The 24,015-nt window shown below is 44.8% G+C and overlaps 1 protein-coding gene across 3 annotated transcripts in view; it reads right to left on the bottom strand.

The window, feature by feature from the left end:
• NELFCD (negative elongation factor complex member C/D) overlaps nucleotides 1-24,015 on the bottom strand; it is a 1,198,759-nt gene that overhangs the window by 911,648 nt on the left and 263,096 nt on the right. For all 3 annotated transcript variants that reach the window (XM_044089975.1, XM_044089974.1, XM_044089973.1), the window contains exon 6: nucleotides 7,443-7,595. In XM_044089975.1, the coding sequence (XP_043945910.1) occupies nucleotides 7,443-7,595 (153 nt within the window). The remainder of the gene's footprint in view (nucleotides 1-7,442; nucleotides 7,596-24,015) is intronic.

Here is a 24,015-nt window from a genome sequence, read left to right as displayed (position 1 = left end):
TGGTGCTTGATGATAGCAGTGAGGAGCCAGTCGTCTTACGGAAACACCTGAAATCCTTGACATCTCAGGCGAGCAGTGACCACCGCCGTACATTTGAACATCCTGGGGGCTGTAGTGAGGCCAAAGGGCAGAGTTCAAAATTGAAAATGACTGGCTCCCAGCCAAAAGCACAGATGGCTTCTGGAGCACCTGTCCATTTTGATATGGTAGTACGCATCCTAATGATCTATGGAGCACATCCAATTGTCTTTTCTGATAAACGGAAAAATTGATTGCAGAGTGATCATACAGAACTTCGATATTTTTACAGACGTGTTTAGCTTGCTGAGATCTAGAACCGATCTCCAGTCCCCGGTCTTTTTTGGAACTAAAAAGAATCATGAGTAAGTTCCGGATCCTATTTGCTCTGTGGGGACTTCTTGGATGACTCGTTCTTGAAACAATGAGATAACCTCTAATGTTGCACAGTCTATTTGATCAGGTGGTACATCTGGTAAAGACCGATTTTGTAGGGGGATCAGAAACAAAAGGAATGAGGTAACCTCTGGAAATTATATTTTACACCCATCAATCTTGAGAAATTTGTAGCCAGATACTTGGGTACAGTGAGAGACGACCTCTGCGGGCAACCCCTCAGGGGCGATGAAAGGGTCAATCAGAGAAAGCATCTCTATCACCCTGGTGTTGTGGACCCTTTCGGCTGCACGCGCAGCACCTTCCATTATAACTTCTCCCTCTGCCTCAAGGGAAAGGTTAACACTGTGCTTGAGGGAAACCTTTTTGGGATTTACGGAACCACATTTTCCCTCCTGTCTGACCCTTGGGATAGGGTCTTGAAAGAAGGGAGAAACAGACTCCGACAGCAGATAAGGTTTTCCCCTTCCTTCTCGCACCTGGTCAAAGTCTCTCTTACCTGAGGTCCAAAGAGTTGAACCATCAAAGGGGACGTTGGTAAAGGAAGACGAAGGATTCCGTAAAATTGCATAGATGCATCCAGGAAGGTCTCTTAAGAGAGAGCCCTGCTGCTGCCACCCTGCTTGCTCCATCAGCTGCGTAAGAAATCAGCCTCATGGAGGAGTTAGCAATAGAGGTAAGGATGGAGAGCTGCGAAAATACCTTGTCAGCGGATCCCGAAGCTACTGAACCCTGAAGGTTATCTCCCAACTCCTTTAGGCGATCCCTTTGAAGTCTAGTAAAATGGGAAAGGTAATTCAGCGATTGTAAGCTAAAGGCCACTGAAGAAAAGGTACGCATTCCATACCTATCCATCGTCCTAGACTCATTAGGAGGATGAATATCTGAGGATGTCTCAGATAACTCCTCCTTTGTGGCTGCTGTTACCACCATAGCATCAACAAGTGCTCCCTTAGGGACACCCTGTCCAGGTAAAATGTAATAAAAGGCTCCACAGCCATGAGAGCCTGTAGTTCTGAAACCCTTCTTGCTGAAGTGATTGCCAAGAGGAACGCTGTTTTCCAAGATAAAAATTTTTTATCCACAGTCGCTGCTGGTTCAAAAGGAGGCAGGATGAGTTTTTCCAGCACAAAATTGAGGTCCCATGCAGGAGTTGGTGATCTTATGGGAGGCCTTAAAATTTTGGCCCCTCTAAGACGCTGTTTAAGCAGAGGATGAGAAAAGAGGGGAGGCACTGTGTTGTAATGAGCAGAGATGGTAGAGGCATGGATTTTAATTGAAAAAAAAAGATAGGCCCTTGTCAAGCATCTCAGTCAAATATTGTAAAATCTGAGGGATATTGGGCTTTGCTTTGTCTGTTCCTTGTGCTTGGTTCCAAGAACAGAATCTCTTCCATTTATCAGCATAAGATTTTCTGGTACTAGGCCTTCTGGCTTCCAAAATGGCATCCATCACAGATTTACTGAGAGGTGTTATTTGAATAATTAAATGATCAGCTATGCTGCAAGGTTCAGAGTTCGGAGCGGAGTGTGCAGAATTTGATTGTTCTGCTGAAACAGTAGATGAGGTATCTGAGGCAAGTACCAAGGAGGGAGTTGAGACATATTTCTTAGAACTGGGTACCAGTGCTGGCGAGGCCAATGTGGAGCAATTAGGATCATTTTTGGTTTTTCCTGTCTGACCTTTAGTAAGACCTTGGAGAGAAGTGGCAGAGGGGGAAAGGCATAGACTGATAGGTCCTTGTGCAGAATTTGTCCAGTTGATAACTTTGGGAGAGGCAAATAGATCTATGTCTGGGCTCCCCCATTTCTGCGTTAACCTGTTGAAGATTTGTGGATCCAGTTTCCACTCGTGCGGGTCCATAAGATTTCTGCTTAGGTCGTCTGCCAGAGTATTTTGTTTTTCTGGCAGGAATTGAGCTTGAAGATGTATTTGGTAAGTCAAAGCTGTGTTCCACAATGCCATGGCTAGTCTGCAAAGGGGGTAGGAATGTGTACACCCCTGCTTGTTTATGTACCACATAACCGTGGTGTTGTCCGTCTTTATCAGTAGTTGTCCTGGATGAAGCAAGTCCTTGAAGGCTGTCAGTGCATTCTTAACAGCTAGCATCTCTTTCTGGTTGATATGCAGATGCATTTGATATGGGCTCCATTTGCCCTGAATACATCTCCCTGCCAGGTGGGCCCCCCAAGCACAGTCTGATGCGTCTGTAGTTAGGGTTTGGGTGGCAGGGGGTAGAGTGAATGACAGTCCCTTGTTTTGGTGACATCTCTGCCCACCAAAGAAACTCCTGTTGTAGGCAGGGAATGAGAGGAATCATTGTTTACAGACTGTGACAGTGTTGACTACATAAACTTTTTAGATACCATTGATGTTTCCTCATATGCAGTCTCGCATATGGAATTAGTAGAATGCAGGATGCCATGAACCCAAAGGCCTGCAGAATTTGTCTTGCAGATAACTGGGTTTTTGTTGACTTTTGTTTGAAGTATGTTGTCAGTTGCCTTTGTTTGGCAGTTGTATTCAAGCTTGCACCCAGGAATGTAATTATTTGAGAGGGTACCAGTTGGGATTTCCTTTTGTTTATTGTGTACCCTGGGCATGTTAGAAGCCTTTTTACAAATGCCAGATGTTGAAGAAGAGTGTCCTTGTCTCCTCTGCTTGAATGAGACAGTCGTCCAGATAAGGATACATTTGTTTGCTTCTTTGTCTGCAGATTGCAATTACTGGTGCCAGGCACTTTGTAAAGACCCTGGGTGCAGTAGATAAGCCAAAGGGCAGTGCAGAGAATTGGTAATGCAAAACACCTGCCTTGAAGCGGAGGTATCTTCTGCACAATTCCCTTATTGGGATATGCAGGTATGCCTCTTAAGTCTAGAGTCACTAACCAAGCGTTCCTGCCCAGCATAGGCAGTAGATGTTGTAAAGTCAGCATTTTGAATTATAGAATGTCTAGGAACGTGTTCAAAATCAGTAAGTCCAGTATTGGATGCCATGCATTGTATTTTCTGGGTATCAGGAAAAGTTGTGAATAAAAACCTTGTCCTTTTTCCTTTTCTGGTACTGGTTGAATAGCCCCCATATTCATGAGGGACATAACTTGTTTCTGAGCCTCTGCCCATTGAATTTGTGGCAGATCTGGCCAATCATTTGGAATTGGCAAAGTATGAAAATGAACTCTGTACCCCTGGGATACTATGTTTAATACCCACTTGCCCTGGATAATTAACTGCCAATTTTGAGCATGAAGTGCTAATTTTCCCACCAAGGGGGCTGTCAAAAGATAAGTGCTTGGTGAAGGTAGAGGGAAGTCATTGAGACTGGTTACTGTAGGGTTGTGCTTTGTTTCCTCCAGATTTGGAGGTGGAGGCACCCCATTGCTTTGACATTGGTATCTAGTGCCTTTTGAGTCCCTGGATTTGCCTTGAGAGGCTCTGTTGGACACAGGAAAGGACCAAATTTTAGTAGGCCAGTGCCTACTGAACCTCGGTGGTTGCACTTGTAAAAAAATCTTTTACAGTTTGCATAGATTTAGCTTTGTCTTCCATTTTCTTTAAAACCTCTTCTGCTTATTACCAAAGGGAGTATCATGCCGCAAGGGGGCATCCAACAATTTAGCTTTAACACCATCAGGCAAATTTTGCTCCTTGAGCCAGGCATGCCTTCTAATCACAGATCCAGTAACCGCGGCCCTGCAAGAGGCCTCCAAGGAATCAAAACCACACTGCAAAATATGCTTTCCAACCTGTTCTGCTGAATGCAATAACTCCTGTAATTCTTTATTTTCCACACAATCAGAAATCAACATCATTTTCTGTTTCAATAAGCCCATAACATGCTGTTGATATTTAAGCATATGAAACTGGCAGTTTAAGGCCCTAATTGCCAATGTTGCAGACGTATAAAACCTCCTTTCCCCATCTATCCAGCGCCCTGGAATCTCTGAGGGGGGTAGGGATTTTTGGCTGTAGAGGCCTTTACACCTTTGGGACCCTGTGTGATGTCTCAGGATCAGCAGCAGAATTTTTGAATAGAAATATGTGAGAGTCAGGAACCCTGTAATATGTCTTGCTTACTAGGAGCCGGAGGTAGGGAATCAGGAGCCATGCTTGATTCTGAAAACACATCAACAATATCTAATACAGGAGGTATTGCCAAAGGCCTATGCTGAGGAAGAAGGAAATCCCAAAGCCTCTTTTTTGATTCAGAGAAATCCTGACTCTCCCAGTGAAAATGTTCCCTTAAAGTATGCAAGGTTTCTCCAAAGGAATAATCCTCAGGAGGAGATGCAGATGGGATGGATTCTTCCGCATCAGAATCCTCATAGGATGGAACAGAAAATTCCTGATCAGAAGAGGAATCAGAAGAAATGGAAACCTGATCTGAAGATTCATAGTCAGTGCCTTGCCTAGGCCTCTTAGCAGGGGGGGGGGGGGTTTGAGAACCCCTGATCAAGGTATTTAAGTCCTCAGTCATTTTGATTATCTGTTTTTTAGGAATAGGGACCTGAGCACGTGGCTCATGCATCAGTTTTTTAGACACAGAAGATGCTTTTCATCTTGTTTTTGAACCTGGCGTCAGTTTTATATAAAAATGTTGAGGCCTGAAAACACCCTCAGAAGCCGGTGCCTGCTCAGCGGGAACGGACCCATCCAAGGGAGTGACATCCGCGGATTCAATACTCTGAGAATCTCGCGGCATACCGGACTCCGCATGGGTCTCGGTAGAGGCCTGCGATTCAAAAGTAGCGGGCATCAGGGGCTGCGAAAGCACCTCACTGAGTACCGGCAAACCGGCGACTGTCTTAGGAAAGTTTTGTCATTGGTTTTGGACCTTGACAGTCTGTCTTTTTCTTTGCGTTTTTTGTGAACTCCGGTAGTCTGATTGCCAACAGACGACATTTCAGGGTAATTAAATCTGGATCCGAAATATTTAGAAGCAAAAATATACAGACGCTTAATAGTGCGTTGGTTAAATCTAGCACAAAACTGACAGCAAGGCACGTTATGATCTGGATCTAGGCAAGGAATACAGTACAAATGAAAATCCTTATGCGGTATTTGCTTCCCACAAGTAATGCAATTATTAACTTTTACTCACATCGGTAAGGAGCAAGAAAAAGTTTCCTCAACGGGGTACTTAGCTTTAGCTGAAGACTTCGGTTCTGAAACTCGAATGCGACAATTTCAGGAGTCGGCCGACTGGCACTTGCGAACTTGCTTCTGCTTCGGGCACCGGATGTCAAGAAAGACTGAATAAAATGGAGTCGGCTGCATGCTTTATACCCCTGACGACCAGACGTCATGGAAGAGGAAACGGCAACTAAAGCAGGACCCAAGACTTTGTTATTCAGGCCGACTGAGGGCAACCTGCCAGCAGATTACCCAAATGTAATGACAGCAACAGTGAAACACGAAGAACATCAGTAGACTGAGGATGGGACGGATCAGACGTCTTAAGTCTGGAGGATCTAAAATTTTTGCCAGCAATGGGTCACAGAGCAGCCTCTTCACCACCCGCTCTACATCCTCATCAGATAGTGTCCTGGAGGAACGGGTGGAGATTGATGGAGATCTCCTCCTTTCCAAAATAGAAGATCTTAAAGTTGGTGAAACTGGTTCCAAGATCGGTGAATGTCTCGACAGAGATGACGGTCTCAGAGCCGATGAAACAGTCGGCACTGAGACCGAAGAAGCAGAATTGGAGCCAGAACTCTTCTGCTCTGCTTTTGATTTTTTTGTTGGTTCCGAAGCAGGAACCAATGGAGATTTCCTTTTATGACTTTTAGAAACTGTCTGACCTTGTTCCAGCTGTTCTTGGAAGGAACTTGTCATAAGACCCCTGTCGATAAGTTTTCTTTTTCTTTCATTAAGAACGCTGGTGCTGAGCACATGACAGAAGGTACAGGATTCTTGTAAATGAGGCTCTCCAAGACAGTACACACAAGTGGTATGACCGTCAGTCAGCGACATTTTCTGAGAACATTTATCACGCTTTTTAAAACAACTGGTATGACCGTCAGTCAGCGACATTTTCTGAGAACATTTATCACGCTTTTTAAAGCCAGAAGGGCAGTGTTCTTCGTGTTCTCTATCTTTAGCCTTAGACATTTTTAAGAGAAGGAAAGAGCAAATACAATACTAATAATACAACTATAAGAGAAATTATTATTTTTTTTAAAGAAGAAGAAAACTAACACACAGAGAAGAAAGGCCCTCTAATTTAAACAGGATGTACAATCCTTAAAGAAAGGGACGGGGAAGCGAACACTCAATCACGCTAGATAATAGGGTAACACTATTAATAAGATGAAGAGATAAGGTCAAAAATATCAAAAATTTTCACTTAGCCAACGACCCAGTAAAGAAGACAACCTCAAAGTTTTGCGGCAAATGAGATCTGGGGAACTGCTGTGGTGCACCAACGGATAGGGGACAGCCTCAAGACAGTAAAAGCTCTCAAGCTTTAGTATCGGCTGAGTCGGAGCCAAGGTTCGGCTCAGAGCCCATCCAGGAAGAATTATGGTGAGATAGGACTACATGACATCTAACCTTTCTCTCACAGCAGTCTATGGAGGTATCCGAGTAAGCTTTTCCAGTTAAGCAGTGAAATGCTTTCTCCTTTCCCTTAAAGGAAAAGTAAAGTTCCTACCTCCTCCTCCACTTCAGAGGTGAACAACATTAAGTGACCTTTATAATTTATGCGACTCAAGAGACAACTTTGGTTTCTTTCTTACTTTAAATATGCCAGGGACAACATAATGCAATTAAAATTGTTACAAGAAGCTGGGCCACAGAAGGAAAAAGCCACTTGCACTAAAATTTACTTTATGTAGGCCAAGTGTTGCAGGGGGAAAGAGAAAACATTTCTGACACTTCTGAAGCAGGACATGAAAAGTAAGTTCATCAACAAGTGCTCAGAATTAGGGTATTCAGAACTTTTCAGACAACACTACAGGTAAACAATAGCTTACTGTGACTAAAAAAAAATCCCTCCCATTTACCACAGACAAAAAAGGTACCACTTACAGCAAATTCAGGAAGGTTCTTTTCAAGATTTTCTTCACCACCATCCAAAATTGTGGCCAAAGAAGTACGCAACACCCTTGAAAAAACTTCTAACTGCTGGCATGCTGTTGACACACTTGTAATCTCTCCCTGATAACCAGCATCTGAGATGAGCTGCAAAAAGGAAGAATGAGATTTTAATTACTCCAATCCATAAAGTGATGATTCTTTCCCTAACTTCACTGAAGATATGGAACGTGCTTTGAAGTCCTAGTTCCACAGTACACTGCTGAAGCGAGAGGTTTTCCAACTCACTCACAGCTGCTACCAAACAAGATACTCTAAATTATCCATACCTGTAACACAGGCCATTACTTGTAGGACTGGGGGATGAACCATCAAGATTCAAACTGCGATAACAAATGCATAGGATGCCCAACTGCTGTATTTTTCTACAAATACAGTTTAATAAAATCATTTTCTTAAATGTATTTAACAATGAAAAAAGCATAGCTATTGAAAAAAAAAATCACTCAGCATTTGGTCTGGAGTATGTGTTCTAAAACCAACAATAAAGATGATATTTAAACAAAGTATAAATATTAAGAAACCACTCAGTAATTTTAGAAAAATAATTCACCATAACAAATTTAGTATAAATTAAATACATTTTTTGCACTACAAAATAGTGCACTCAGCACCATATTTATGCATGGTTATAATCTGAGTTACAAAAGCCTTCACAACATCTGGAATTCTTTGAACGTTCGAGGAAAACCTCCTCTGTGCTAATGTGAAATACCTGGCAAAAATCTACACACTGATTAAATTTGAACGATCTCCATTTTGAGTAGTTCACAAATTTTGCATTTCTGTCAAATTTAACCAGCAGCAACAATCAACTATGGAGGAAAAACTACATAAAACATTTCACTGGTAAAAGTGTTTGGGATTTCACAACACCTTCAAAAGTGAACCAAAACTTTAGCACATTTTTACAAAAAATACATTTAACTAATTAAAGACAGTTACATGACTTAGAGATATAAAGCCCTAATATGACACAGGTGATAAGTTTTAAAAGCAGCTTGCTTGCCTGTAGGAAGGATAGGACTGAGTGGCCATTGCTGGCTAGCCCATCCTTGGGAAGGAATGTGGCTTGTCATTTGAGTGACACCTGGTGAAGTACTAGGTGTTGCACCCAGTGGCATTCTTAGTCTAGTAAGCACATGCTACCAAGTACATTCATGCTGCTAAGGGAAATTGAAAGTGAAGAGGCACATTTCCCCCTCAGATAGCAGTCAGCCAATAACTAAGCTCAAAAGAGACTCCAAGGAGAGTGTAGGCCATACCATAGGATAAAAGCAAGCTGTCCCACTCTTTAATACAAAACTCTTGCCGCAGGATGGCTGCCCCGACAGGAATTTCAGGGGAGGAATAAATGGGCTTGCAGGATTCTTGCCTAGCCTCAGTCTACATGGAATGAATGAACCAATTCAGTGAACATACATCAACCAACGGGCAGGTCCTGGGGGTAATAACAACAACAAACATTAATGCATCATCGCCTTCCACTTGTGGAGTATCACACCTCTAGCAGCATACACAATATATTATATTCAACAGTATTTTCTAAAAAAACAAGAAGTTATGTACTCACCATAACGTTCGATGTATGTAGTCCATCTCACCTCACATTCTTACCCGTGGGTTGGGAGCCGAATATTGGCTCCAACTCGGCCAAACTTTTCTAGCTCGAATTCTTCTATTGGATGAGCTAAAAAGGTATCCCATGCTGCACTGCTCCATATCCCCAGATCTAGTTTGCTGCGAACACTCACTCATACCCCATTCATAACAACATCCAAGTAAAGAAGAATAAACTAAAGGTGAAGGGAACTCTAAAAACTATACCTAACCTCCAGATCCACCAGGAAGGGGGAAGGTGGGAGGGGTAAAGTAAGAATGTGAGGTGAGATGGACTACATACATCGAACGTTATGGTGAGTACATAACTTCTTGAGGTTATGCAGTCCAATCTCACCTACATTCTTACCCGTGGGACAGCGTCCCTAGCACCTACATCCTGGGAGGCTCATAGGAAGATATTCCTGAGTACTGTGGAACCAAAGGAAGACCTGCCCCTAGACACCACGTCCAGCTTGTAATGAGTAACAAATGTGTGAGGAGATGCCCAAGTAGCTGCCGCACAAATATCATCCATAGACAATCTGGCTTGATAGGTTGCAGATGTAGATACAGCCCGAGTAGAGTGAGCCTTGACCGGAAACGGTAGGTCCTTACCTCCTGAGGAATAAGCGAAAGAGATGCAACTTGATATCCATCTGGATAGGGTGATTTTGGAGACAGGGGACCCAATTTTGTTTTCTGAATAGGAGACAAACAGTTGATCAGATTTTCGGAGATCTTTGGTTTGGTGCAGATAGAAACACAACTGTCTGTGGACATCCAATTGATGAAATTTAAATTCTGCCTGGTTTGAAAAATGGGGGAAAAAAGTACAGTTTTGTACCTACCATAAATGTAGATGTTAGAGTGTCTTCACTGCTGCAATCATTACACTTGGGTTATCCTGCTGTCAGGCGGACCCGCAGTCGGCCTGGGTTCCAAAGTCTTGATCCGGCATCGGTTGCTGTCGCCTCTTCCCTGACGTCAGTGTGCCAGGGGTATACAAGTAGCAGCCGACGCTATTTTCTTCGGTTTGCCTTGCCCCAGATGTCAGGTGCCCCCAAAAATGGTAGGAAATACATATTGCTAATAAAACATACAAAAAAGGTAAAAATAAAATCTTCATTAACCAGCAAATACACCACATAAGTAGTATAGGTTAGTCCCAGATAAAAAAGAGGGGCTGGTGGGTGGGTAACCTGGAATGCAGCAGTGAAGACACTCAAACATCTACATTTATGGTAGGTACAAACTGTACTATGTTCATCGTGTTTCACTGCTGCAGTCATTACACTTGGGTAGAATCCCAAAGTTGAGTTTGGGTGGCTGGCTCTATAGAGGATTTGGTGTGGCTATGAGGCCCTGCAGCACTGCAGTGGCAACCAGCTCTGGATCTAGAATAAAGAGGTAAATGGTAACGCTTGGTAAAGGTGTGCAATGAACTCCAAGTTGCAGCTTCCAAGATATCCTTGGTAGGTACTCCTCTAAGGAAGGCAGTAGAAGTGGCAGTTGCCCTGGTGGAATGTGGTCTAATATTACTAGGTACAGGTTTCCCATTTTGTGTGCAGCAGAGCCTGATACAGTGTCCTATCTACTTTGAAATGGTCTGCTTTGAAATTGCCTTTGCCTGTGATCCTGCAGCATATGATACAAACAATTGTTCAGATTTTCTGAAAGCTTTTGTTTTGTTCAAGTAGAAGCGCAATTGCCTGTGTATGTCCAAGGAATGTAGAAGTCTCTCCCCTTTATTTTGGGGATTTGGATAAAATGTTGGCAAGTGAATAGATTGGTTAAGAGCCACAATGGAAACTACCTTAGGCATAAAGGAAGGGTTTGTTCTTAAAGAAACCCTGCTTTGGTGGAAAATGATGAAAGGCTCCACTGCCATTAGTGCCTGCAGTTCTGAGACTCTTCGTGCTGAGGTTATTGCCAGAAGCAGAGCAGTTTTCCATGATGTATATTTTAACTCTGCTGAACTGGCTGGTTCAAAAGGAGGCAAAGTGAGATTTTCCAAAAAGAAATTGAGGCCCCAAGTTGGTGTTGGTGCTCTCTGGGGCGGTCTTATGTTTTAGCCCCTCTGAGGTCTGCTTTAGCAAAGGGTGAGAAAAAATAGGAAGATCTGTGCTGTAATGAGCCGAGATGGCAGAAGCGTGAATCTTAATGGATGAGAAGGATAGTCTTTTGTCCAGCATCTCAGTCAAGTATTGTAGAATCTGAGAAATGTTAGGGACCAGAGGATCAAGGTTTTGAGCCTGGTTACAGGCACAAAATCTCTTCCACTTTTCTGAATAAGATTTCCTGGTGCTAGGCCTCCTGGCCTCCAAAATGACATCCATAACAGCTTTAGAGAGAGAAGTTGTCTGTTTGGCTAATGAATCTGCCATGCAGCCAGGTTTAAGGTTTTGAGCTGACTGTGCAGTATCTGATTGTTTTGCTGAGTCAGAAGGTGTGGAATTTGAGGCAAAATCCAAGGTGGGCCTTTAACTAAGTTCTTTAAGATTGGGTACCAGTGCTGGCATGGCCAGTCTGGAGCAATCAGAATCATCTGTGGTTCGTCTTGTCTGGCTTTTAGGAGTACCTTTGAAAGGAGAGGCAGTGGTGGGAAGGCATAAACGCTCAGGTTTTTCCAGCTGAACGAAAGAGCATCCACTTTCCATGCTTGTGTGTGTTAAGTCCTTATGCAGAATTTTTGTAGTTGGCAATTCAGTGGGGAGGCAAAGAGATCTATGCCCGGGCACCCCCATTTTTGCATTATCATGCTGAAAACTTGCGGATTTAATTTCCACTCGTGAGGATCCATGATGTTTCTGCTTAGGTCGTCTGCCAGAGTATTTATCTTTCCTGGCAGGAATTGTGCTTGCAGATCAACTTGATAAGTTATAGCCGTGTTCCACATGGCTTGCCTGCATAGGGGGTAAGAATGAGTGCCCCCTTGCTTGTTTATATACCACATCACTGTGGTGTTGTCTGTCCTTAATTGTCCTGGATGCAGAAGGTCCTTGAAAGCTGTTAGGGCATTTTGTACAGCCAACATCTCTTTTTGATTGATGTGAAGAGGCATTTGTTCTGTGGTCCATTTGCCCTGAATACATTTTCCTGCCATGTGTGCTCCCAAGGCGTAATCAGAGGAGTCTGTTATAGTCTGCCTGGCTGTGGGAAGAGTGAAAGGCTGACCCTTGTTGAGGTGACATGCCTGAGCCCACCATCGAAACTCCTGTTGTAGGCAGGGAATTAGAGGTATTACGGTCTCCAAGCTGTGAGAATGTTGAGATCAAACACTTTTAGGTACCATTGTAATTTCCTCATATGCAGTCTTTCATATGGAATTAGTAGAATGCAGGATGCCATGAATCCCAAGGCCTGCAGAATTTTTCTTGCAGGGAGTTGGGACTTTGTTGCCATCAATTGAAAATACTGAGTCAGTTGTCCTTGTTTGTCTGGCGTGAGATAAGCCATCTGGGCCATTGTATTTAAGCTGGCACCCAGGAATATTATCTCTTGTGAGGGCACTAGTTTTGATTTCTTTTCGTTTACTGTGTACCCTAGGCAACTTAATCTTTTTATGAATGCCAGATGCTGTAGAAGAGTGTCCTTGCTCTCTGCTTGAATCAGGCAGTCGTCCAAATATGGGTATATTTGAATTCCTTTTTGTCTGCAGAATGCAATTACTGGTGCCAGGCACTTGGTAAAGACCCTGGGCACAGTAGATAAGCCAAAGGGCAGTGCAGTGAATTAGTAGTGCACTGAACCAGCTATGAATCTGAGGTATCTTCTGCAATTTTGTCTGACAGGTACATGCAGGTATGCCTCTTTGAGGTCCAAAGTAACAAGCCAAGCTTTCTTGCCCAAAATGAGAAGGAGCTGTTGTAGTGTCAGCATTTTGAATTTCGGAACATCCAGGTAAGTATTTAGAGTGGAAAGGTCTAGAACGGGTCTCCAGGCTTTGAGTCGAGTAAAATCCTTGTCCTTTTTCCTGCTGTGGTACTTTTTGAATAGCTCTCATGTCCATGAGAGCTGTAATTTGTTTTTGTGCCTCTGCCCATTGATTTTGTGGCAGGTCTGGCATTCCTTTTAGCCTTGGAAAAGTGTGAAAGTGGAACTTGTAACCTTGAGATACAATATTCAGCACCCATTTGTCTTGGGTAATTGCTTGCCAGTTTTGAGAAAAGAGTGCTAGTTTCCCCCCTAAGGGAGCTGCCAAAAGGTAAGAGTTTGGCATTGGAAGGGGGGAGTCATTGGGACGGTTTCCTGTAAGGTTGTGACTTATCCTCACCTTGTTTTGGGTTTGAAGCACCCCACTGTTGTGGTCTGTAAGAACCTTGTGGCGGAGATCTGCCTCTTGGGCGTCTGTATCTGCCTCTTTGTGGCCTGCCTGACACTGGAAAGGACCAATTCTTAGTAGGCCAATTTCTGCTAAATCGTGGTGGCTGTACCTGTAAGAAATCCTTTACTGTTTGCATAGATTTTTGCCTTATCCTCCACTTTCTTTAATACCTCTTCTGCCTTAATACCAAATAAATTATCTTGCTGCAAAGGAGCATCCAATAATTTTGCCTTCACATTATCTGGTAAACTTTGTTCTTTTAACCAAGCATGCCTTCGAATCACAGATCCTGTAACTGGGGCTCTACAAGAAGCTTCTAATGAATCAAAGCCACATTGCAAAGTATGATTTCCCACTTGTTCAGCTCCACGCACTAAATCCTGCATTTCCTTATAGTCAGGTTGTTCTGCATTGATACTCATTTTCTGTTTTAATTGAGACAGTAAATATTGTTGATACTTAAGCATGTGAAACTGGCAATTCAGAGCTCTCACTGCTAAAGTTGCAGAGGTGTAAACTTTCTTTCCCCATCTGTCTAATGCTCTAGAGTCCCTATCCGAGGGAACTGGATTCTTAGCCGTGGAAGCCTTAACCGCTTTGGGACCATGGGAAACGGTTTCTGGGTCTGCAACAGGGTTTTTATAAAGAAATGTGTGAGAGTCAGGGACTCTGTAGTATCTGCCTGGCTTGACTGGAGCTGGAGGTAAAGAATCAGGGTTTAACCTAGATTCAGAGAACACATCATCCACAATGTCCAACAGTGGCAGAATAGCAAGGGGCCTGTGCTGAGGTAGCAAAAGAAAGTCTCTGAGCCTTTTCTTGGATTCTGAGTAATCCTGGCCCTCCCAATGGAAATGCTCCCTCATGGTATGTAAAGTTTCCCCAAAAGAGTAATCCTCAGGAGGAGAGGCTGAAGGAATGGATCTTCAGCATCAGAATCCTCATAGGGGGGTAAAGAATATCCCTGGTCTGAAGAGGAATCAGAATATATTGAAACCTGGTCAGAAAAATCAGTCTGTATCCTGCCTAGGCCTTTTATCAGGAGGGGGATGGGAACCCCTGATCAGAGTTATCAAGTCTTCAGCCATCTTGGGCATCTGTTTTTTAGGCATGGAGGCCTGTCCAGGTGAATGCTGTACTTGCTTGTCTTTAGTGTAGGCTTAGTCTTGGCTGTAGTAGTAATGGTAAGTTGAATAGGCCTGAAAACATCCTCAGAAGCCGGTGCCTGCACAGCGGCTCCGGACCCATTGAAGGGTGAATCTCCGTAGGCCCAACACCTTGAGGATTCAGAGGCCTAGACACCTCCACGTGGGAGTTGGACGCAGCCTGTGGTTCTGAGGTAGCGGGTGTCAGGGGCTGTGAAAGTGCCTCACTGAAAACCGTCGAACCAGCGACTGGCCTAAAAGAGGCTTTGTCAGTTTTGGGCCTCGGTGCTTTTCCTTATCTTTGCGTTTTTTTACGCATTCCAGTCGTCGGTTGTTCCGACGGCATAGTGTAATTAAACCTTCGCCCAAAGTAATGGCGAGTAAAATCAAACCAACATTTAATAGTGCGTTTGTTAAATCTAGCACAAAACCGATAACTACTGACGTCGTGATCTGGGCCTAGGCATGGAATACAGTTGTTGTGACTTTCGGCTTTTCCTGGTTAGGGGTCGCCACAGCGGAACTCAGGTCCGCTAATGATTGGCAGTTGATTTTTACGTACCAAGTTGCCAGCCCTGAGGCACGCCCATTCACGCATGTCTCCATACAGAACACGCTCAGTCTCGAACCGGAGAGCGTCTTACTGTGAGCCAACAATGCTACCGCAGCACCACCACTGCGGATAATAGGCATGGAATACAGTAAGAATGAAAATCCTTATGAGGTATTTGCTTCCCACAAGAAATGCAATTAACTTTTTCTGACATCGGACTGAAGCAAGAAAAAACCTTCCCCAACGGGGTACTTAGCTTTATTGAAGACTTCGGTTCTGAAATCGAATTTGAAAACTCAGGAGTCGGCCGATCGGCACTTGCAAACTGCTTTTGCTTCAGGCACCGCAAGGCAAGAAAGACTGGAGAAAATGGTGTCGGCTGCTACTTGTATACCCCTGGCGCACTGACATCAGGGAACAGGCGACAGCAACCGACGCCGGACCAAGACTTTGGAACTCAGGCCGACTGCGGGCCAGCCTGACTGCAGGATAACCCAAGTGTAATGACTGCAGCAGTGAAACACGAACATCACTGGCAACTCAATAGATTGATTAAGATTAGATATGGATGCCACTTTAGGAAGAAAGGAAGGGTTTAGTCTAAGAGAAACCCTGTCCTTATGAAAGATCAAGTATGGAGGTTTGATAGAAAGAGCTTGCATTTCTGAAACTCACCTGGCTGATGTGATGGCTATTAAAAAGGCAGTTTTCCAGGTCAAGAATTTTAAGTCACAGGTAGCTGCAGGCTCAAAGGGTGGTGAAGTAAGGGCTTGCAGGACAAAATTTAGATCCCAGGGCATGATAGGTTCTGAGACTGGAGGACAAGTAACAGAGTGCCCTTCAGGAAAGCCTTACTGAGTCTGTGAGCCATCAGACTAGGCTCATTAGCAACATGAAAATTAGAAATCGCTGCGGACGCTGAGCCCTGATGGAAGAGCATAGACAAAAACTCCAAGACTGAAGCAATTGGGGCTGTGTAAGGGTCAATTCCTTGGGTATGAGCCCAAATAGAAAACCTCTTCCATTTGCTAGAATAAATCTTCCTAGTAGAGAGCTTATGAGAGGAAGATAAAATATGAATTACCTCAGGTGAAAAGTGATGAAGCCTAACTAACGACGGAAGTGGAGTAGCCAGGCTGTCAACCAGAGGGTCCGCAGAAAGGGGTGGAACTGTCCCGACATGTGTGTCAGTAAATCTGGTTGTGGGTTCAGAGTCCAAGGTGTGTCCACAATGTAGGGGTGGAGAAAGGGGAACCAGACTTGACGAGGCCAGTGTGAAGCAATCAGAATAATTCTGCTTCCCAAGGACTGCGCTTTCTGAATCACTTTTGATAGCAAGGGAAATGGGAGGGAAAGCATAAAGTAGACCGGAGGGCCAATCGTGAACTAGAGCGTACCTGGGTGACTCCCCCTGTGGGGGGATCAGCGTGAAGTAGCTGCTGCATTTGGCATTGAGGGGGCTGGCAAAAAGGTCACAGCAAGGCTGACCCCATCTGCTGAAGATTCGTTCTGCAACTAGACAATTAAGGAATCACTTGTAAGGCATCAGAATAGCTCTGCTTAGCCTGTCCGCTATCACACTGGACTTCCCCGGAATGTGCATTGCCACCAGAAATCGTTGGGAAGATGCTGCCCACTGCCACACTCGCATGACCTCTCTGCACAGAAGGGGTATGATCTGGTTCCCCCCTGCTTGTTCAGATACCACACCACTGACATGTTGTCCGAGTGTATTGCAATAGTCCCGAGAGGTAGAAAGCTCTGAAGTGCTTGCAACGCAAGTAGCACCGCTCTCCTCTCCAGGACGTTGACATGCAGATGTATCTCGTGATCTTGCCACGTGCCTTGACTGTCCTGCCGAGATAATGCCCCCCCCACCACCACCCCATCTGGGAGGCGTCCATGGTCACTGTGGCAAGCAGGGGTGGTGGAACGAAGGGTTTTCCCCATGTCCAGATTGTTGGTGCAAAGCCACCAACTGAGATCCTGTTTGCATCTGTCCGTAAGCATAATAGGGTGGGAAAGTGGAAGTTTCTGGAGAGACCATTGAGCAAAAAGGAGCCATTGAAGGAGCCTCATGTGCAATCTCATGAGAGGGACCAACATAATTGTTGCTGCCATGGTTCCCAGGAGTTGAAGAACCCATCTCGCCTTCGTTTTCCTCAGGGGTAGCAGGGCATGCACCTGCTGCTGTAAGACTCTGATTCTTTCCTGCGGTAGAAAGGCTCACATTTGAACAGTGTCTAGCTCTGCACCTATAAAAATGACACGCTGTGAGGGCAACAAGGCAGATTCTTCCCAGTTCAGTGTTATGCCCAACTGCTGACAGAGGGATGGTAGTATCCCTGGTTTGGATTAGTAGATGCCTGGTGGGGGCAATAAGGAGTCAGTCGTCCTGATATGGAAACACTTGGAATCCTTGATGTCTCAAGTGAGCTGTCACATCCACCATACACTTGGTGAACACCCTGGGGGCTGTGGTGAGACCAAAGGGCAGGGCTCGAAACTGGAAATGACCGTCTCCCAGCCAGAAGCATAGGTGACTCCTGGATGCCCTGTCCATTTTGACATGGTAGTACACATCCTTGAGGTCGATGGAGCACATCCATACTTCTCCCAACAATGGGAGAATCAATTGTAGTGTGACCATACGGAACTTGGACTTTTGTACATAGTTGTTCAGTTGGCTGAGACCTAATATGGGTCTCGGGTCCCCATTTTATTTCGACACCAAAAAGAATCTTGAGTAAGTCCCTAATCCAATCTGGTCTGAAGGGACATGCTCCGTTTCCTAGCAGCTTTGAAACCTATGAAGCTGCGTGATCCCTTTGACTGGGTGGAACGTCCGGGATTTTTTCGGACTGGAGGGGGAGTCTGACGAAAAGGGGATGGCATAACCTAAAGAAATTATTCGTAATACCCATCAGTCCTGGGTGATGCTTTGCCAGGCTTCCGGGTATAATGATATTTGACCCCCGACTGGCTCCGGAAATGCACAGTCGGGCATCCCATCAGGAATGATGGTAGGGAGAGCCGCAAAAGGAATCGCGGTCTACTGAATTGTGGGGGCCCCCTCTGCCTCTAGGCCAGCATCTCCCTGAATAACCTCCCCCTCCTCTGCCTCTGGAGGGGGACTCACCTTGTGCACCAGGAAACAAAACTCTGATTTTTTGAACCACATCTTCCCACCCCTCTGGGCCTTGGGGTAAGGCCTAGAGGGAAGGGAAAAACGGACTCCTACAGCAAACAGGGTCTTTCCCTCTTGCTCGCACCTGGTGAGGGTGTCTTTCACCTTGGTTCAGAACAAAGAAGAACCATCAAAGGGGGCAGCAGTGAAAGAAGACTTGAAGGCCTCCGCGAAATGACAAAGGCATATCCAGGCTTGCCTTCTAAGGGAGACTCCTGAGCTTGCTGCCCTACTCACTCCCTTGGCTGCATATGAAATGAGCCGCATGGAGAAGTTAACGATGGAATTGAGGGTAGACACCTGGGCGTTAACAGTCTGGGCCACCGCCTCAGTCACATTACCCGCAAGAGTATCTCCTAACTCCTTGAAGAGATCTCTCTGCAGCAGACTAAAATGAGACGGGTAGTTCAGCAACCATAAGGTAAAGGTTGCTGACGAGAGGGTACGCCTTCCCGTACCGGTCCATGTTCCTAGACTCCTTATTAGGAGGATGGACGGAGGAAGAAAGTACAGTTGTGTACACCTACCATAAATGTAGATGTTCGAGTGTCTTCACTGTTGCAGTCATAACTGTAGGGTGCTCCTGCCGGCAGGCAGCCCGAGGTCGGCCAGAATCCCAAAGTCTGGGTCCGGCGTCGGCTGTACAATCCAGTACCCTGACGTCAGTACGCTCTGGTACATAGCCCTCAGCCGACGCCATCTTCTCCAGCCTTTCTTGCCCTAGATGTCAGAAGTCCCCAATAGATCATAAATAAATCCCACTAGGAAACACAAATACACCACAAAAGAGAGAAAAAGAGGGGATAGGAGGGAGGAAACCGACTGCAACAGTGAAGACACTCGAACATCTACATTTATGGTAGGTGTACACAACTGTACTATGTTCATCGTGTTTCACTGTTGCAGTCATAACTGTAGGGTGGAATCCCAAAGCAGTGAAAAAGGGGGGAGGTTTAGACAGAAGAAGGGGCAGCAAGAAGACCCTGCAAAACAGCAGAGGCAAAGCCTGCCCTGGTCTTAGAATACAAAGGGAGATTGTAGTGCTTGGAAAAAGTATGCGCTGAACTCCCAAGTGGCAGCTTCCAAGATATCCTTGGTAGGAACTCCCCTGAGAAAAGCTGTAGAAGTAGCAGCTGCTCTAGTAGAATGACTTCTCACAGTACCTGGAAAGTGTTTCCTATGATGAGTGTAACAAAACCTTATTCCATAAGAAATCCATTTGGAAATAGTTTGGAAATAGCCTTTCCAAGAGAACTGGAGGCAAAAGAAACAAACAATTGGTTAGATTTTCTGAACTCTTTAGTCTTGTCCAAATAAAATCGTAACTGTCTGTGCACGTCCAAGGAGTGCAAAATCCTTTCCCCTTTATTCTGAGGATTAGGAAAAAAGGTAGGAAGGTGAATTGTTTGATTCAAAGCCACTTTCGAAATCACCTTAGGCATGAAAGTAGGATTGGTCCTCAAGGATACTCTGTCCTGGTGGGAAATAAGGTATGGTTCCACAGCCATGAGAGCTTGCAACTCTGAGACCCTTCTGGCAGAAGTCAAAGCTAACAAAAGAACTGTCTTCCAAGACAAAAACTTAATATCTGAAGATGCAGCAGGTTCAAAAGGAGGCAAAGTAAGTTTTTCTAAAACATAATTAAGATCCCAAGCAGGAAAGTACAGTTTTGTACCTACCATAAATGTAGATGTCCGAGAGGTATGCATCTGCAGTCCTAACATATGGGTTGTCCTGCCTCAGGCAGCCCTTTGGTCGGCCGGATTCCAAAGTCTGGGTCTGGCCTCGGCTGATGTCGCACTTCACCCGATGTCATAGCTGCTGTTTATTGGGTATAAAGGCATCAGCCGACGCCATTTTCCTCAGTGTTTCTTGCCCCAGATGCCAGGTGCCCTCTAGGAAGGCTAAATTTGGATAAATGCAAATTGCTCCAAACAGTAGAGAGCAAACAATATAAGCATGTATATGCATATATACAAATACACCATAATAGATTCCCCCAGCTAGCTACAAGATGGGCAAATACCCTAGGAGTACCACAGAGGGGAAGGAGGGTGGGTAATCCTGACTGCAGATGCATACCTCTCTGACATCTACATTTATGGTAGGTACAAAACTGTACTATGTCCTTCAAGGATGCATCTGTAGTCCTAACATATGGGTAGAATACCATAGCCAAACTGGGGGTGGAGGCACTAAGATGATTATGGTGTAGTTAAGATCCCTTGCAAAACAGCAGTTGCAAAACCTGCTCAGGATCTGGAGTATAAAGGTAGATTGTAATGCTTGGCAAATGTATGCACGGAGCTCCAAGTAGCAGCTTCTAAAATGTCTTTGGTAGCCACTCCTCGTAGGAAAGCTGTAGTAGTGGCTGTTGCCCTTGTGGAGTGAGGTCTGATGTTTTCTGGAGTTGTCTTTCCATGAAAAGAGTAACAAAATCTAATGCAATTTCCTATCCATTTTGAGATTGTCTATTTTGAAATTGCTTTTCCTTCCATTCCTGTTGCATACGCTACCAGAAGCTGGTCAGTCTTTCTGTTGGTCTTGGTTCTGTCCACATAATAGCGCAATTGCCTGTGCACATCCAATGTATGTAGTAGTCTTTCCCCCCTGTTCTGTGGGTTGGGGAAGAATGTTGGCAGGTGGATTGCTTGGTTCAATGATACCCTGGAGACCACTTTTGGCATAAAAGTAGGATTAGTTCTCAAGGACACTCTATCCTGATGGAAGTTAAGGAAGGGCTGTACTGCCATTAATGCCTGTAATTCAGAAACCCTTCTTGCTGAAGTGATTGCAAGCAGGAAAGCAGTTTTCCAAGATAAGAACTGTAATTCTGCTGTTGCTGCTGGTTCGAAAGGGGGAAGTGTTAACTTTTCCAGCACAAAGTTAAGGTCCCATGTAGGCAAAGCTGGCTTCCTTGGAGGCTTTACATTTTTAATTCCTCTCAGAAACTGCCTGAGTAAAGGATGAGAGAAGACTGGAGGATCCATGTTGTATTCTGCTGAAATTGCTGATGCATGAATCTTAATGGAGGAGTAAGACAGGCCATTGTGGAAAAGTTCTGCTAAGTATTCCAGGATGTTAGCTATGTTTGCTAATGATACATTTTCTCCTTTTGCTGCACTCCAAATGAGGTATCTTTTCCATTTGGCTGAATAAGTCTTCCTTGTGGAGGGTCTGCGAGCCTCCAGGATAATGTCTTTAACCCTCTGAGATAAGTCTGGGTTATTTTGCTTTATGTAATATTCCAAGCAGCTAGCTGCAGTGTTTTCAAGTTTGGATGCAGGATCTTGTAGTTGTTCTGTGTTAGCAGTAAAGGAACCAGAGGTAGAGGCCATGCGTGTGTCCGAGACATACTCCTCAGTAGCGGGTACCAATGCTGCCTCGGCCAGTCTGGAGCTATCAGGATGATCCTTGGGTGATCATCTTTGATCTTCAGTAGCACTTTGTGCATCAAAGGAAGAGGTGGGAATGCATATGCTGTCAGGTTTTCCCAACTGAAGGATAGGGAGTCCACCTTCCAAGCAAGTGGGTGGTATGTCCTTGTGCAGAATTTCCTCAATTGGTTGTTGTGTGGGGATGCGAACAGGTCTATTTCTGGTAGTCCCCATTTCTTTGTAATGGTTTTGAAGATGTCTGGATGCAGCATCCATTCGTGGGCATCCGTGGTAGTTCTGCTTAAGGTGTCTGCTAGTGCATTTTCTTTTCCTGGCACAAATTTGGCCTGGAGTTGAATGTTGTGGTTCAGGGCCACATTCCACAGGTCCATTGCCATCCGGCATAGAGGATATGAGCGTGTGCCTCCCTGTTTATTGATATACCACATGACTGTGGTGTTGTCCGTCCTTATCAGCAAATGACCTTGTTGAAGAAAAGGTCTGAATGTCTGAAGTGCCCGTTTCACTGCCAGCATCTCTTTTTGATTTATATGTAGGTTCAGCTGGTCTTTTGTCCATAGGCCTTGTATACACTTGTCCACCATGTGTGCCCCCCAGCCTAGGTCTGAGGCGTCCGTGGTGATAGTCTGGCTTGGGTGAGGTTTGTGGAAGGGCAGACCTCTGTTCAGCTGACAGGCCTGAGCCCACCACCGGAACTCTTGTTTCAGGCATGGAATTATTGGAATCTGGGCTTCTAGACTGTGCTTGTGTTGAGACCATACATTCCTTAGGTACCATTGCAACTTCCTCATATGTAGCCTGGCATGTGGAATCAATATTATGCAGGATGCCATGTATCCCAGGGCTTGCAGGACTTTCCTTGCTGTAAGCTGGTTCTGCGTTGTTAATGCCATGAAATAGAGTGGTAGTTGCTTTTGCTTTTCTGCTGTGAGAAATGCCATTTGATTTGATGTGTCCAGTAATGCACCCAAGAATGTTATCCTTTGGGATGGTAGCAGCCTTGACTTTTTCATGTTGACTGTGTATCCCAGGGCTTGCAGTAGTTGTATAACCTTTTCCAAATCTTTTGTTAATTTGGTTTTGTTGTCCGCTTGTATCAGGCAGTCGTCCAGGTATGGATAAATTTGAATTCCCTGAAGCCTGCAATGAGCAATTACTGATGCCAGGCATTTCGTGAATACTCTGGGCGCAGTAGATAAGCCAAAGGGCAATGCTGAGAATTGATAATGCTCTGATCCTGCAAGAAATCTGAGGTATCTTCTGCAATCTGGTCGTATAGGGACGTGCAGGTATGCCTCCTTGAAATCTAGAGTCACCAGCCAAGACTCCTTGCCCAGCATGGGAAGAAGTTGCTGCAAGGTCAGCATTTTGAATTTTGGAACAATGAGATATGTGTTCAGAGCGGACAGGTCGAGAATAGGTCTCCATTGGTTTTCTTTTCTTGGTACCAGGAAAAGTCTGGAGTAAAATCCTTGTCCTTGTTCCATAGGCGGTACCTTTTCTATAGCTCTCATCCTTAGTAGGTGGTTGATTTGTGCTAGAGCGTTTGTTTTTTGGTGGTAGGTTTGGCATTCCTCTCTTTTTTGGTAGAGTGTGGAAGTGAAACCTGTAGCCTTTGTCTATTGTCTGTAAGATCCATTTGTCTCCTGTAATGTAATGCCAGTTTAGGGAAAATAATGCAAGTTTTCCGCCTAAGGGTGCTTGCAGTTGTTCCCTGGTAGGCGGTATCAGAGTCAAGTCATTGTGTCTGTCCTGTGGGAGTGGTCGTAGCTGAATCTGTGGCAGTACTTCTCTGGTTGTTAGGCTGCCACTGACGTCCCCTGTAGGCACCTCTGGATTGACCTCTGCCTCTTGGGCGCCTATTTCTGCCTCTCTGTGCTCTGGAGGTGTCTGGAAAGGACCAATTCTTCGAAGGCCAATTTCTACTAAACCTCGGAGGCTGGACCTGTAAGAAATCCTTGACTGTTTGGACAGATTTTGCTTTTTCTTCCACCTTCTTTAGCACTTGTTGTGCAGGGGAACCAAACAAACTTTGTTTCTCCATGGGAGCATCTAGAAGCTTTGACTTTACATGGTCTGGTAAGGGTTGCTCTTTTAACCAGGCATGCCTTCTAATCACTGTTCCAGTCATAGCTGATCTAAAGGAAGCCTCCAGTGCATCATAGCCGCATTTTAAGGAATGATTACTGACCTGCTGAGTGTTATGTACCAAATCCTGAAGGGACTTACGGTCTATAGGTTCAGGAGAGGACAGTTTTTTATTTAGCTGGTCTAACAAAAATTCCTGATACTGAATCA

Source organism: Protopterus annectens, chromosome 12.part0, assembly GCF_019279795.1.
Source record: "Protopterus annectens isolate FY-2018-M chromosome 12.part0, PAN1.0, whole genome shotgun sequence".
Lineage (NCBI taxonomy): Eukaryota > Metazoa > Chordata > Ceratodontiformes > Protopteridae > Protopterus > Protopterus annectens.
The sequence above is the reverse complement of the archived record's forward strand: the minus strand, read 5'-3'. Positions and strand labels throughout refer to the sequence as shown.